We start from the raw sequence: 15,048 nt of genomic DNA, 5'->3' as shown, positions 1-15,048 counted from the left end.
GCCATGACTCTAAGCAAGTTATTTTATCTATGTGCCTCAGTTTCCCATCTTTAAAACTGATATAAACTGACTTATCAGTTTCACAAATTGATTTTGTAAATAAAAAAATGCAAAAAGAGCTTTGACACAAGTGATATTTAACACAGTTTACACTGACATCAGATATTTTAACTTACTAAATTACATTTCTTCAATAAGACCGTAGGCAGCTTAAGGGCAGGGACCAGAGAAATACTCTGACTTTCACTGTTTCAAAACCATGGTATTGGTACTTTTAAGTAAATAATTGCTGGTTGACTTAAGAGGGCCCAATCTCCTCTTCTGGTCCCTAATACCTTTCTTTTGGTCCTTATTCTGAAGAAGAAACATATCCTTAATCAGGGGCTCCTAAGACATAATCAAAGGCTTAGTCCCAGGATTTAGTTGCCTGAAGAGGACAAATACTAGCAACTCCACTCTACTTTTGTTATAACAAGTAGGCTCTCAAAACAGAAGCCTTAATTCTTATACAATTTATATATTAAAAATTCTCTTTTTGCAATGGGCTGGAGACATGAACAGACATTTCTCCAAAGAAGATATACTGATGGCCAATAGGCACATGAAAAGATGCTCATCATCGCTGATCATCAGGGAAATGCAAATCAAAACTACACTAAGATATCACCTTACACCCGTTAGAATGACAAAAATATCTAAAACTAATAGCAATAAATGTTGGAGAGGTTGCGTAGAAAAAGGAACCCTCATACACTGCTGGTGGGAATGCAAACTGGTGCAGCCACTATGGAAAACAGTATGGAGATTCCTCAAAAAACTAAAAATAGAACTACCATACGATCCAGCCATCCCACTACTGGGTATCTATCCAAAGAGCCTGAAGTCAGCAATCCCAAAAGTCCTGTGCACCCCAATGTTTATTGCAGCACTGTTTACAATAGCCAAGACGTGGAAGCAACCTAAGTGCCCATCAACAGACGAATGGATAAAGAAGATGTGGTACATATATACAATGGAATACTACTCAGCTGCAAAACAGAACAAAATCATTCCATTTGCAATAACACGGATGGACCTTGAGAGAATTATGTTGAGTGAAATAAGCCAGCAAGAGAAAGATAATCTGTGTATGACTCCACTCATATGAGGAATTTAAAACTATGGACCAAGAACAGTTTAGTGGATACCAGGGGAAAGGTGGGGTGGGGGGTGGGCACAAAGGGTGAAGTGGTGCACCTACAACATGACTGATGAACATTAATGTACAATTGAAATTTCACAAGACTGTAACCTATCAATAACTCAATAAAAAAAAAAATGAAAAAAAAAATTCTCTTTTTGCAAATATATGATATAAAAATAAGAGTACTTACTGCCAACAAAAGGATCAGATTGGAAAAAATCCAAGTTTGTATCTGCAACGGGATCTGTCAGTGAACTTGATTCTACATTAAATGGATCTTCCTAAAAATAATTTTAAATTAAAAAATATTGTTTTAGGAAACAAAGTTTCAAAACGTAACATTTTAAAATAAAATAACAAGCTTTGAAAAATCAAATGATAGTATTATAACAAATATTTCTGTAGTCATAAAGTCCACATAACACATTTTTCTCTTTCCTTAGCTTGAAATAGAATAACCCATCTAGGGAAACCAGTGATAGGAACATTGACATACAAAATTATTTTTACCTCTTTCGAATGTCTGTCACTGTTAAATTCAGGACAAACTTTTTCATTAACAGCTGCAGTCACCACTTCATTTTCATCAGTCACACCAGAAGGTGGTATTTCAGGACTACTTCTTGCCTACAAAATATTAACGCTACATGGACTAACATTGTATTTTCTACCTGGCAGAGAAAACTGACAAAGGATAACCAAAAATTACTAAAAAATAAAAAAAGACAAGCAGAACATAAGAGTTCTAAAATTTTTCTTAGAAAAATGCTATCACCCAGCATTGAGGTCACTGAGGCTGGAAAATCCAGGTCATCTTTAACCACTTCCCTTTGGTCATTCCCTCAGTTAGCCTCCAAGTCATGCTGAGCCTACCTCCTACCTCTTTCTCAAATCCTTCCCTTCTTCTCCATCCCCACTGTCACTGTCATCTATTTACAGTATCATTTCTGGTCCAGATTACTGTAGTAACCTTCCAATTGCCTCCCTGCCTGCAATATGTGCCCTTCCCATCTAGCCTCCTTACGGAAGCCAAAGTAATAGATCTAAAATGTGAATGTGATCATGACTCTTCAGGTTAAAAATCCTTCCATGGCTTCCCATTACTTTCTGGATTTAGCCCTGTAGGTAATAAAGTCTTAAGAAGTGGCAGAGGAAATCCTCATTTCCTATCACCCTGTGTCTTTGAAGGATAACCTAGCAATTTGCCTTTTGTGCTTAAAAGAATATTGTATAATGTATCAAGACTGCACTGCCTAAATAAAATCATGTCTTTTAATTTTATATCTTTGATATCCCTGAAACTTGTATTCTTCTCATCATCCCGCCTGTTACCACTTAAGCTTAGGCTAAAACAACTCTCACAGAGACCATTCCAATAGTCTCTTAACATGTCTCTATGTGTCTAGTTCCACTCTCTAATCCATTTTCTAAAAGGTAAATGTAATCCTGCCACTTCTTGCTTAAAATTCTTCAATGGCTGCTCACTGCAGTTGATTATGAAGGTTATGGCACTATTCGACTCACTGGAGACTCCTGGTGGATGGGCTCAGACTCTAGGTTGGTGTGGCCTTCAGCGTGCTCATTAAGGTTGGCTGTTTCACTGCTGCTGGTGCTGAGGCTGCAATAATCTGTAGCGCCATTTACAAGAATACTGTGTGGGCTACTGCACCAATTTAATTGATTATTATGGTTTTCCAGTTCTTTCATTTCCATCAGTTTCATTTGCATCTGTCAACACAAAGCAGACATACAAAACAGGATTTATTACTAGAAAGACAGGCAACATAAAAATGGCTATACCGTTAGACTTGATCGTGGATAAATTTGCTTCCATTAAGGAGAATCCTCTGGGAACGCAGCATGACTCACAGAAAAGATTTCAGTAATCCATCCCAGTATACATGGATTTGCTTTTGTACATCTTTTGAAAGCTCCAAGAATTTTAATTCAATTATCTGTATACTGGCAGTCCCTTAGGGTATAATTAAGAAAAAGGGTCAGGGTATTGGGGAAAAAACAGCAAAGTGACAAAGCAAGAGAAGATTTTGTGATGAAGCTTTAGGAGAGATAAAGGAAGTTGAGGAGTAAAGAGAAGGTAAAATGAGCTAGTGACCTATGCTCTGGCATTATTTATTAATGGACTAGAGCCCTAGGAAGTGTCCACTAAATCTAAGCTATACCAAACGTTAAATAAAGAACAAAGTTTTTGTTTGTTTGGTTTTTTTTTTTTTTAGATTTTATTTTTTTCCTTTTTCTCCCCAAAGCCCCCCGGTACATAGTTGTACGTTCTTAGTTGTGGGTCCTTCTAGTTGTGGCATGTGGGGTGCCACCCCAGCATGGTTTGACAAGCGGTGCCATGTCCGCACCCAGGATTTGAACTGATGAAACACTGGGCCACCTGCAGCGGAGCACGCAAACTTAACCACTCGGCCATGGGGCCAGCCAGAACACTCAAAGTTTTTTTGATCCCAATATCCAAGTGGCTTTATACTCTTGGGACAATAGTGTGACACAGAAGGCAGGATTCAATAAACTGTAATATATATAAAAAGAAAAATGTTGGGAATCAGATGGAGGAAAAAAATGCTTATTTATACCAACAGCTATAATAAAGAAAAACAAATTTACAAATATCTCAAAGAAACTGAAGAGAAGGCAGAATGATAAAATGTTTCCAGTGAAAAAGAATAATAAATGGAATTTTACTGAATAGTTCTCATTTTTCATAAAATACATATTTTTAATTACATTGGAATTCCCTTTTATTAGCATGCGGTGTTTTTTGTTTTCAGCAAACATAAAAATTACCTATTGACATTTCATAAATCAAGGCTCTGTTTCCCTAATCTTATTTTCCCCACAAGGTTTTTAAGTTGCTTAATTTGGAATCTGTAATTTATCATAGGTCTTTTTAGGGTTATAACCTGGGGAAATGACGCTATACTGGATTGAGAGAGAGAGATGTAAATGTAGCTCTGTCATCTTCTAGTTAGGTAATCTTAGTCAAAGTAACCTCTCCTAGCCTCCATTTCTTAATCCATAAAGGGAATAAGAACTATCTCCACAGATTATTGTTATGTGAAACAAAAAGAACAGTGTAAAATGGAAAAAGTCAATGCATGGAAATGGTGGATAATACATGTAAAAGTGCTTCCCTAGCACACTGCATTTTTCACTATTATAACAATTAAGTTTTCCTCTGTTCCTTTTCCACTAATTCACTCCGTTTTTAAAAAGTTAAAGACCTTGAGCTCTTTGAGGGTAGGGACCACAGCTTTTGTTATCAACTTTGTTATTTCCAACATCCAGCACAATGCTGTACCCTATAAGTCCTCAATATATGTTCACTGAATGAACACAAGTATTGTGCTTATAAATTTAAACAGTGGGTATCAGTAAGCATATATATCTACCAAACTGCAGTGTATTTAGAATTCAAACTAACAATCCAAAAATACTACACATTTGTAACAGAGCATACGCCTTATATATTCTTAGAGCTATAGAGCTGTGGCTTGAAAACATTTCTTTTTACTATAATCTATAGAAAAGAAACAGATTTTACATCCTAACCCAGTAAATATATATAATGTATATATTTGGATGTGCCTCTGTATGTGTGTGTGTATACATCAACACACACATATAATAAAGACACACACATGCATATATATAATTATACACACACATACATGCACAGTGGTGAAACAAGTTTCATGAAGTAATATTTATCCTTACTGTATATAATGCACTCTGATGTTTCCTATTTTCTCTTATTTCATTAAAAATTTTTTTTATCATGACCGTTAAATCAATTTCAGTATCTGTACAATCCTGCAATCTAAATTTTAAAAGCTTAACACTAAAATAATACCCATCATAGAGGTGAAGCAGTAAGTAGAAATACTTGCCTATCAAATAGTTCTATTTAGGACAGTTTGTCCCTTAAAGTTGTTTCTGAGATAATCAACAGAATCTTGAACAAAACTAGGGTTTCTTGTGTCTGGCTCTCTCACACACCTGTCACTAAGCCTGTGTTCTTCCTTAGTCTCTGTGTAAACTTAAGAGGATACAGAAAAATAAACCAAGCAACTAACACAAGCTCTTTGCAAATTGTGCAAAAGAAGTGCAATAACTATTAGAATGCCATGAATACTTGAATAAAAGTAGTATACATTGTATAAACATAGTGTCAGAGGTTCTTTGCTTTTTTCCTTGCTGCAAATACATGATAAAAAGTAAAGATGAAGATTCAGCAAGTCAGAAAAATTTTCTTTAGTTATTCCTTTTTGCAGAAAAGCTATAATTTAGAGCTTTAAAGAGCAATAAAAGTCTCTGCTTAATTTACAATTGGACTTTCATGTTTATAGACCCATGGGAATATACTGCCCTCTGTGGGAAAGACACATAAGTCACTGAGTCAAATATAAGAAATCGGTACGTTTATTCTCAAGGTTTGGAGATAAGACACAAGGATACCAAACATACTTGGTAGTATAGTTTGCTGAGGCTATTTTCCTAGCTCTCAAACACTGTTTTAATTTCTCTGTGATAATTTATAATACCCAGAGTCCTTTCTACTTTCTCATTTATACTCCTTCCTTTGAAAGAAGTGCCCTTTCAAAAAAAGTCAAAGAAAAGAAAAGGAAAAGACAAGCCAGAGATTGGGAGAAATTATTTGCAAATCAAATATCTGATAAAGGACTTACACCCAGAATATATTTTTTAAAAACTCTTGTAATTTAATAATAATAAGACAACCCAATTTTTAAAAATGGGCAAAAGACAGACATTTCATACAAGAGGATACACATGGCTAACAAGCACATGAAAAGATGTTCAACATCACTAGTCATTAGAGAAATGCACATCAAAAATGCTATGAGATACCACTTTACACCTATTAGAATGACTACAGGTGAAAAGACAAACAAGAAAAGTGCTGGTAAGAATGACGAGAGACTGGAACCCTCTTATATTGCTAGAGGGAATGTAAAATGGTCCAGCCACTTTGGAAAACAATTTGGAATTTAAAATTCAAAAAAGTTAAATATAACCAAGAGAAATGAAAACATAAATCCACATAAAGAATTGTATGTAAATGTTCATAGTGGTATTCATAATAACCAACAAGTAGAAAGAATCCAAATCCCCATTAACTGGTGAATGAATAAACAGAATACTTTATAAACATAGAATGTAACATAATGTTAATATATGCTACAAAATGGATGAGCCTCAAAATATTGCCTTAAGTGAAAGAAACCACATTAGAAAGACTACATAGTGTCTGAGTTCATCTACATGAAGTGCTCAGAAAAGGCAAGCTTATAGAAACAGACAGCATATTAGTAGTTATCTAGGGGTAGGAGTAGGGACTGACTACTAATGGGCACAATGGATCTTTTGGGAGTCTTAGAAATGTTCTAAAACTGAATTGTGATGTTTGAACAACTCTAAATTTACTGAAAATCACTGAACTGTACCCTTAAAACCTGTGAATTTTATGGTATGTAAATTATACCTCAAAAAATACAGTTTTCTTAAAAATTCAAAGAAGAAAACTATGTTAAAGAATATCCATTCATCTGGTAGCATTCCCACTAGGATAACTTTCTTTTGGGTTATGTGTTTATTGAGTAGCTCTACACCTGCACAAGAACCTGCGCTAAATGATAGAGATAAAAAAAATGTTGAAGTTCCTAGACCAAAAAGCTCAGTTGGCTGAGGGAGGTAGACACATAAACAAATGTACAAGGAAAAACGTTACTGTTGCTAGAACAGAAGTATAGAGTCCAATAAAGGCCGCATTCAAAAAATGCCATACAGAAATAAGAAGTTAAGCTACATCTTGCAAGATGAGTGAGTAGGTATTCATCTGCTACACAAGAGGGAGGAAGGAAGCATATCGAGGGGAAGGACTTCATTATATATAATAATTAACTGAGAACACTGGACTAGGTTTGAGAAGAACTGGATTCTAGGCTGTGGCTCTTTTAAAGGGTACATAATGGGGCCAGCCCAGTGGCACAGTGGTTAAGCTCACACGTTCTGCTTCCGTGGCCCAGGGTTCACCAGGTCGGATCCCGTGTGCAGACCTACACACTACTTGTCAAGCCATGCTGTGGTAGGCATCCCACATATAAAGTAGAGGAAGATGGGTGCAGATGTTAACTCAGGGCCAGTCTCCCTCAGCAAAAAGAGGAAGATTGGCAGTAGACGTTAGCTCAGGGCAAATCTTCCTCAAAAAAATTAATAAAAAAAAAAAGGGTATGTAACCATAGGCAAGTTACTTAACCTTCCTTTGCTTCAGTCTATTCAAATTCAAAATGAAAGGAATGGACTACATGATCTCTTTGCTTCTATCTAACCATCATTCTACAAAATATTATTCTCCATTTAGGGAAGCCTAGAAATAACAAAGCAAAGAATCTATCCTCTGGACCCACCACAATACTGCACATTTATCTGTATAAAGAACAATTTCCTAATTAAAAAAAATAAAGTTTTTCATGAGCAAAATTACTTTTAGGATTAGAACACAAAAAGGAAGACATCACATTATTATTTATAAAAATAAGCATTACTTACTGAGCATTTATATACCAAACTATGCTAAAATGTCTCACAGGTTTTGCCTCATTTAATCCCTGCAGCAGCACTAGGAGGTAGGGTGCTGTTCACGCTCCACTTTCAAAGATGAGGAATCTGATACTAAGATAATTCAGGCAGTAAGTGGCAGAGCCAGCACTTAAACCTAAACCATCTAACTATAAACCCCACACTTTTTTTTTTCCTTCTGCTTTTTCTCCCCAAATCCCCCCAGTACATAGTTGTATAATTTAGTTGTGAGTCCTTCTAGTTGTGGCATGTGGGACACCGCCTCAGCATGGCCTAACGAGTGGTGTCATGCCCGCGCCCAGGATCTGAACTAGTGAAACCCTGGGTGGCAGAAGCGGAGTGCGTGAACTTGACCACTCGGCCACGGGGCCGGCCCCAAGCCTACACTCTTAACCATGACTCCAATGATAATCATCAGATGTACAAGTGTATGATAGTTTTAACTCACAACAGGCGACAAGAAACCTATTTTTGTATAAAATGACTGAAAAAATGAATAATAAACTAGGCAGAGGGAGAAGAAGGAAAAGTTGAGGAAGTATTATTTACTAAAAGGACACATGAGAGCCCATTTGAGTGTATTTCTTGCTGCCACAAAGACTTACTGAACTGATTTCCTGCTGTGAATCTTGCAGGTGCTGCTGAAGAGGTCCCAGCTGAGCCTTCCCTGACTCCACACTCTCCTCCAGTTCTGCCGTCTCTTGTTGTAGGCGATTCAGCTCTTCCCTAGCTTTGGCCAGCTCTTCTTCATAAGTGGAGATCTGCGATTCTTGACTAGTTAATTCAGCTTTCAGAGATGAGATCTGTAATATGGAGGTAAATTGGAAGAAAGGGGGATTAAAAAAAGAAATGTCATTAACATGTTCCATAATGCAATATTTTTATATTTGTTTAGTTTACTATTTTAGTGTTTTTCGATGCATATTTTTGGTAGAAAAGGGCAATTAGGGGACAGTTAGAGGAGAGTAGAAGGGGTGATATACCGTACTTCCAACTAAAATTTGGAAAAATAGCACATTAAGTGCCCTATTTCCCCTAAAGAGGGCCTGTAATTTCTGGATGAACCATGCTCCATTTCCTTCATGTGCCCAAACTGTTGACCAGACCTGCCACCTAACGACAACAAGCAGCAGAGAATGTTTCCATCTTAAGTCAGGAAAAGCAACTAAGGCATAGACACAGACGGCAATCATCAGCCAGACTTTACCAGCTGGGCCTCCTCGGCACATTTCTTTCTGACTTCCTTGAGTTGCTCCTCCAGCTGGGCTTTCTGCTCATCCAGTCCATCAAGGAGTTCCTGTACTTGCTGTTTCTGCGCCTGTAGTTTTTGCAGATTAGTATTCTCCCTTTGAACTTCATCTTGAAGATCCTGAAATAGAAGAAAATTAACGTATTTATTCTCTTTGGAGCCAGGGGAAGGTTAACAATTTTTAAAAGTTTATCTTGAGGGAAATAAAGTCTAGTCTTACTAAGTACAGTGTTGGTGGGCTGGAGGACTCGCAGCTTTAAATACAATCTTTACTTGAGGACTTCTTCCCTCCACTCCAGATTTAGAAATCCAATTTGCTTACTCAGATCTCTCCTTCAATGTCTGAGGAGCTTCTCTAACACTCAAAAACAGAACTCCTGGCATTTCCCCTACATCTTCCCCCTCTCAGCTTCTCTGGCCAAAAAATACAGATCTTCTTTGACTCTTCTCTTCCTCTCACATCTCATCTCCAATCTGTCAAGCAAATCTTGCTGCTTCTTCCTTCAAAATATATTCAGAATTTGACCACTTTTTTCTTCAACCTTGGTCCAAGTCACTTTTCTCTCTCTCCTAGACTGCTGCCTTCTAATGGGTTTCCCTGCTTCCATCCATGCTACCTTTCAGTTTATTTTCAGCACAGCAGCCACTGTTAAAAACCTATGTCAGAAGATGTCACTCCTCTACGCAAAACTCTGCAGCGACTTCCCATCTCCTTTATTGTAAAAACCAAACTCCTTTCAGTGGCCCTAACATGATCCCATCTCCTAACTTCTTCTCCTATTGCTTTCTCTCTTGCTCATTCTATTTCAGCCACACTGGCCTCACTGCTGCTCCTCAAACATGCCAGATACACTCCCTTCTCAGGATCTTTCACTGATTATCCCCTCTTCCTAGAAAGTTCCTTCTCCAGGTATCCAGACAGCTCAACCCCTCAGCTCTTTCAAGTCTTTGTTCAATTGTTACCTTCTCATTGAGGCCTTCCTCACCACCACCACCCACCACCTCCCTCCCCTAATTCTCCTTCATATATAGCATATAATTTTATTTTCTAGAACAGCTTTGAGAGAATTCACATACCATAAAAATCCCCCATTTAAACGGTATGCAATTCAATGGTTTTTAGTATATTTAGAAAGTTGTGCAACCATCACAACAATTTTAGAACGTTTTCATCACTCCAAAAAGAAACTTCATACCCATAAGCAAGTCACTCCCTATTTCCCTCTTGATCACCTCAGACCTAGGCAACTACCAATCTACTTTCTATCTCTATAGCTTTGTCCATTCTGGATTTTTTTTTTTGAGGAAGATTAGCCCTGAGCTAACATCTGCTGCAAATCCTCCTCTTTTTTGCTGAGGAAGACTGGCCCTGAGCTAACATCGGTGCCCATCTTCCTCTACTTTATTTGTGGGATGCCTACTACAGCATGGCTTGCCAAGTGGTGCCATGTCTGCAGCTGGGATCTGAACCGGTGAACCCTGGGCCCCCGAAGCGGAACGTGTGCACTTAACCACTGTGCCACTGGCCTGGCCCCTGTTCTGGATATTTTACATAAATGGAATCATACAACATGTGATATTTTGTGAATGGCTTCTTTGTGACTTAGCATGTTTTCAAGCTTTATCTGTGTTGGCATAAAAGAATTCTTTTAAACAGCTTTATTGAGGTATAACTTAGATACCATAAAATTTGCCCATTCTAAGTATACAATTGAAGATTTAGTAAATCTATATAGTTGTGTAATGATCACCACAATCCAGTTTTAGAACACTTCCATCACCTAAAAAGTTCCCTCATACTCTTTTGCAATCAATCCTCATTCCCATTTCAAGCCCCAGGCAACCAATGACCTGCTTTCTGTTGCTATAGTTTTGCCTTTTGTAGAAATTCCACATAAATGGAATCATATAACACGTATTCTACTGCATGTGGCTTCTTATACCTATTTTTGAGATTCATCTGTGTTGTTGCATGTATAAATAGTTACTTTTTATTGCCGAGTAGTATTCCACTGTATGGATATACATTTGATGGACATTTAGACTGCTCCCAGTTTTCGGCTATTATGAATAACAGAGCATATAATTTTTTTCTTCTTGTTTATAGTCTTTCCTTCCACTAGAATGTAAGCTCCACAAGTCCATGGATATTTGAGTTTTGTTCACTGCTGTATTCCCAGTTCCCAGTATACAAGAGGTACTCCATATAAACATTCAGTGAGCAATGAATGCCATCATAAAGACGTCAGCTCTCTCCTAATTAATCTATATATTTCAATGAAAATCCTAACAAGGTTTTTCAAGGGGCATGACAAGCTGATTCTAAAACATATTTGGAAGAACAATGAGAAAAAACAGCATTATAAAATGTTAATGGACTTACCCTACTAGATATTATAGATTATTGGAAAACTAAAATATTAAGACAGTTTGGTGTTGATGCAAGGATAGACAAAACGATCAAAGAAACAGAAAAGAGAATTCAGACACAGATGTAGGCATACACAGAAAAAATGATGCGAAGACATGACATTAAAATTAACTGGAGGAAAAGAGAACTAACTATTCAGTAAACAATGCTGGACAAACCCATATGGCAAAAAGGAAAAAAAAAAACTGAAGTAAGTTTCTAAATCATACCAAACTGAAAAACAAATTCCAGGCATATGACAGACCCAAATGTGAAAGACAAAACTCTAAAATGTATAGAAGAAAATACAGATCCCACTGTAAGAAAGAATTTCTTAGAACAAAAAACCACCAACCATTTTGAAAATGCTATATTTATTTATTCATCTAGGTGACAGACCTTATGCTTAATAATAAAGGCTACAGAGATTAAAAAAAAATACAATGGGAAATCTCTGTACCTTCTGCTTAATTTTGCTGTGAAGCTAAAACTGCTCTAGAAAAATAAAGTCTATTTTAAAAAGATACAAAGGAGACTGTGGGAGATAGATGAAAGCAGCCACAGCCATTATCATTACTACTATGAAACACAGCAGCCAAGATGGTTTGATTTACTTGTCCTCTGACAATTGGGGTTCCTCATCTGAACCACAGAAAAAGCATTTGAGTGACTATTTTCCCATTCTCCAAAGAATGGTACATTATTATTACCATTGTAGATGCAGAGGAGAGAGGTTAACTCACTATATTTAAAGGATTCTGTAGGGAATTAGGACTTAATTCTCTCCAGGAACCACAAGTGAGAAAGATAACTCTAAGGCATGTGTTGACAGGAGGTGGGCAGAGATCTCAAAGAGGGTGAAATAAAACTGCGAACACAAATTCCTAAAAATAACAATATCTTTTCAATAACATACTATTCAAAGACCCCAATAATCATTCATCAGAATAAGAATATAAGAACAATGGAAGAAATACTTATCAGGAGGAGGTCTCTGACTTATTGCACGATTTAGACAAGACAGCAGCATCATCATAATAGTAAACACTTTCAATAGCACTTACAATGCATTAGGTACTGTTTCCGGCTCTTTACATATATTAACTCAATTATAATCCCTACGACAGATCTATGAAGTAGGTCCTATTACTACTCACATTTTATAGATGAGAAAACTGATGTACAGATGCGCCAGTGACTTGTCTAAAGTTATAGTTAACTATAACAAGCGATTGATTCAAACTTGGTTCTCATTCTAGAGTTTGAGTTCTAAAATACTATGCTATATACTGTCTGTAGACAAAATATCTCACATGTGTGTGCCACTATTTTTCAAATACATGTACATGCTTCTGCAATTAAAGAAAACATTGTACAATGCCTTTAATAACTGCTTTTTATCTTGTATTTTCTCAACTGATTAACCTAAAAATACAACTACTATCATGCTGCTTTCTTTACAAAATTTCTGGGGCTGGCCTGGTGGTGTAGCGGTTAAGTTTGTACCTTCCACTTTAGCAGCCCAGCGTTTGCCAGTTCAGATCCTGGGCATGAACCCACACACCACTCATCAAGTCATGCTGTGGAGGCATCCCACAAGGAAGAACTAGAAGGACTTGCAGCTAAGATACACAACTACGTACCGGGGCTTTGGGGAGAAACAAAAAAGAAGAAAGGAGGAAGACTGGCAACAGACGTTAGCTCAGGGCCATTCTCCCTTACCAAAAAGAAAAAACAAACAATAAAGAATTCCTGGGGCCAGCTCTGTGGCCAAGTGGTTAAGTTCATGCACTCTGCTTTGGTGGCCCAGGGTTTGCCAGTTTGGATCCTGGGCACGGACCTATGCACTGCTCATCAAGCCAAGCTGTGGCAGCATCCCACACAGAAGAACTAGAATGACCTAGAGCTAGGATATACAACTATGTACTAGAGCTTTGGGGAGAAAAAAAGAGGAAGACTGGCAACAGATGTTAACTCAGGGCCAATCTTCCTCACACACACACACATAAAATTCCTTTAAAGAGGCCAACACAATGGATGATCACGAAAGACTCTTCTCATGCTAACATTCCATGAGTCTATGTGATTATCAATTCATAACGGTAAGCTCCACTAGCACTTTATCATTAATTTACCAGCACGCCTAAATTTTTAACCCTGCCTATACTGTTAACTGATCCACACTCAAAATAGAGATATAGCTTTAGAGATGTACCTAGCACTGGTTCTCAATAAATACATGCTGGTCTTCATTTCCAGCCCGCCTTGTTTCATAATCGGTTTTTCTGCCTTTGTTTCTTTGCATTCCAAATGTCCAACTTCCTTAAAAAATAACTCATTGCAAAGGAAATTTCTTTAATCACTCTGCTCTTTCAAAAATATATGATGGTTCCCTCTTATCTGTGGGATGAAGTAAAACTGGCTACAAGACACATTAAAACTTTCAAACTCTGGGCCCATGTTATCCTTCCTCTTCTTCCACTGTCTTTCTCCCCTCATATTCACCTGTGCCTCAGACCCAACAGACCCTCCTCTTTCTCCAAGACGCAATACATTTCAATGTTCCTGTTCCTTTCCTAAGCCATCTCCTCTGCCTGGAATGCCCTTCTACACCATCGCTACCTGGAAACTCACTATTCTTTCTTCGAGGCCCAGCCACATCTCCTCTGACCCACCTGGAGCTTCCTTTACCCGTGCTCTGGTGGCAGTTTGTACCCAACCTCTATTACCACACTTACCACATTGTATTATAGCTACCCCTAAATAATAAACTGCTGAAGGAAAGAGCCAATGCCTCATCTTTCTTTGAGGTTCTGCAACCTAGCAGAATGCCTAGCATGTTCCAGACGATCAATTAAGAATGATTTGTAACTATCACAAGGATTCTAGGATCTGAGGGAAACTTTGGAAATGTGCCTGAGGCTGACAGAAAAAAAGGACTTTATATTCTTTTAATATAACGTGAAATGCTTCACTCTGCATTTAAACTATAGCCAAATACTACTATTAGCCTCAAACTGACCTATGATAAACACTTTTTGTTAAATTAAAATACCACCTAAATTTCTATCCTGATTCAATACTTTTACAGTCATAGACCAAGACTGATCTGACATTTAAAATTTCCATTATATGGGTCAGCCCTGGTGGCCTAGTAGTTAAGTTCAGTGGGCTCTGCTTCAGCCACCCGGGTTCAGTTCCTGGGGGCAGACCTACACCACTCATCTGTCAGTGTCCATGCCATGGAGGTGGCTCACATACAAGAAGACGAAGATTGGTAGCAGATATTAGCTCAGGCAAATCTTCCTCACCAAAAAAGAAAAGAAAAGAAAAGAAAAGAAAATTTCCATCATACAAAAATAACTTTTACTGCATTAGCATGTCACTGTGGCATATACCTTTCTTGTGTTTTCAAGCTTACTTGCTTTTTTACATTATATTAATTGCTATTCTTACCTTTCATGAGGGCAAAACAACAGCTTCATTTTAACACAGTAGCTTGAAAAACCACAGTGGTTTGAAAAATTCTTATAATTCAATTATAAAATATTTTAAAAGAATGCCACCTGCAGATCTAAAGTAATT

General features: G+C 37.4%; 1 protein-coding gene across 7 annotated transcripts in view; it reads right to left on the bottom strand.

Moving 5' to 3' along the window:
- EPS15 (epidermal growth factor receptor pathway substrate 15) overlaps positions 1-15,048 on the bottom strand; it is a 129,618-nt gene that overhangs the window by 26,336 nt on the left and 88,234 nt on the right. For all 7 annotated transcript variants that reach the window (XM_070609674.1, XM_070609676.1, XM_070609675.1 and 4 more), the window contains exons 14-18: positions 9,012-9,173; positions 8,410-8,607; positions 2,708-2,911; positions 1,694-1,810; positions 1,374-1,464 (exon numbers count right to left, since the gene is read on the bottom strand). In XM_070609674.1, the coding sequence (XP_070465775.1) occupies positions 1,374-1,464; positions 1,694-1,810; positions 2,708-2,911; positions 8,410-8,607; positions 9,012-9,173 (772 nt within the window). The remainder of the gene's footprint in view (positions 1-1,373; positions 1,465-1,693; positions 1,811-2,707; positions 2,912-8,409; positions 8,608-9,011; positions 9,174-15,048) is intronic.

This window comes from Equus przewalskii, chromosome 2, assembly GCF_037783145.1.
Source record: "Equus przewalskii isolate Varuska chromosome 2, EquPr2, whole genome shotgun sequence".
Taxonomy (NCBI): Eukaryota; Metazoa; Chordata; class Mammalia; order Perissodactyla; family Equidae; genus Equus; species Equus przewalskii.
This window is presented reverse-complemented; position numbering and strand designations above follow the sequence as displayed.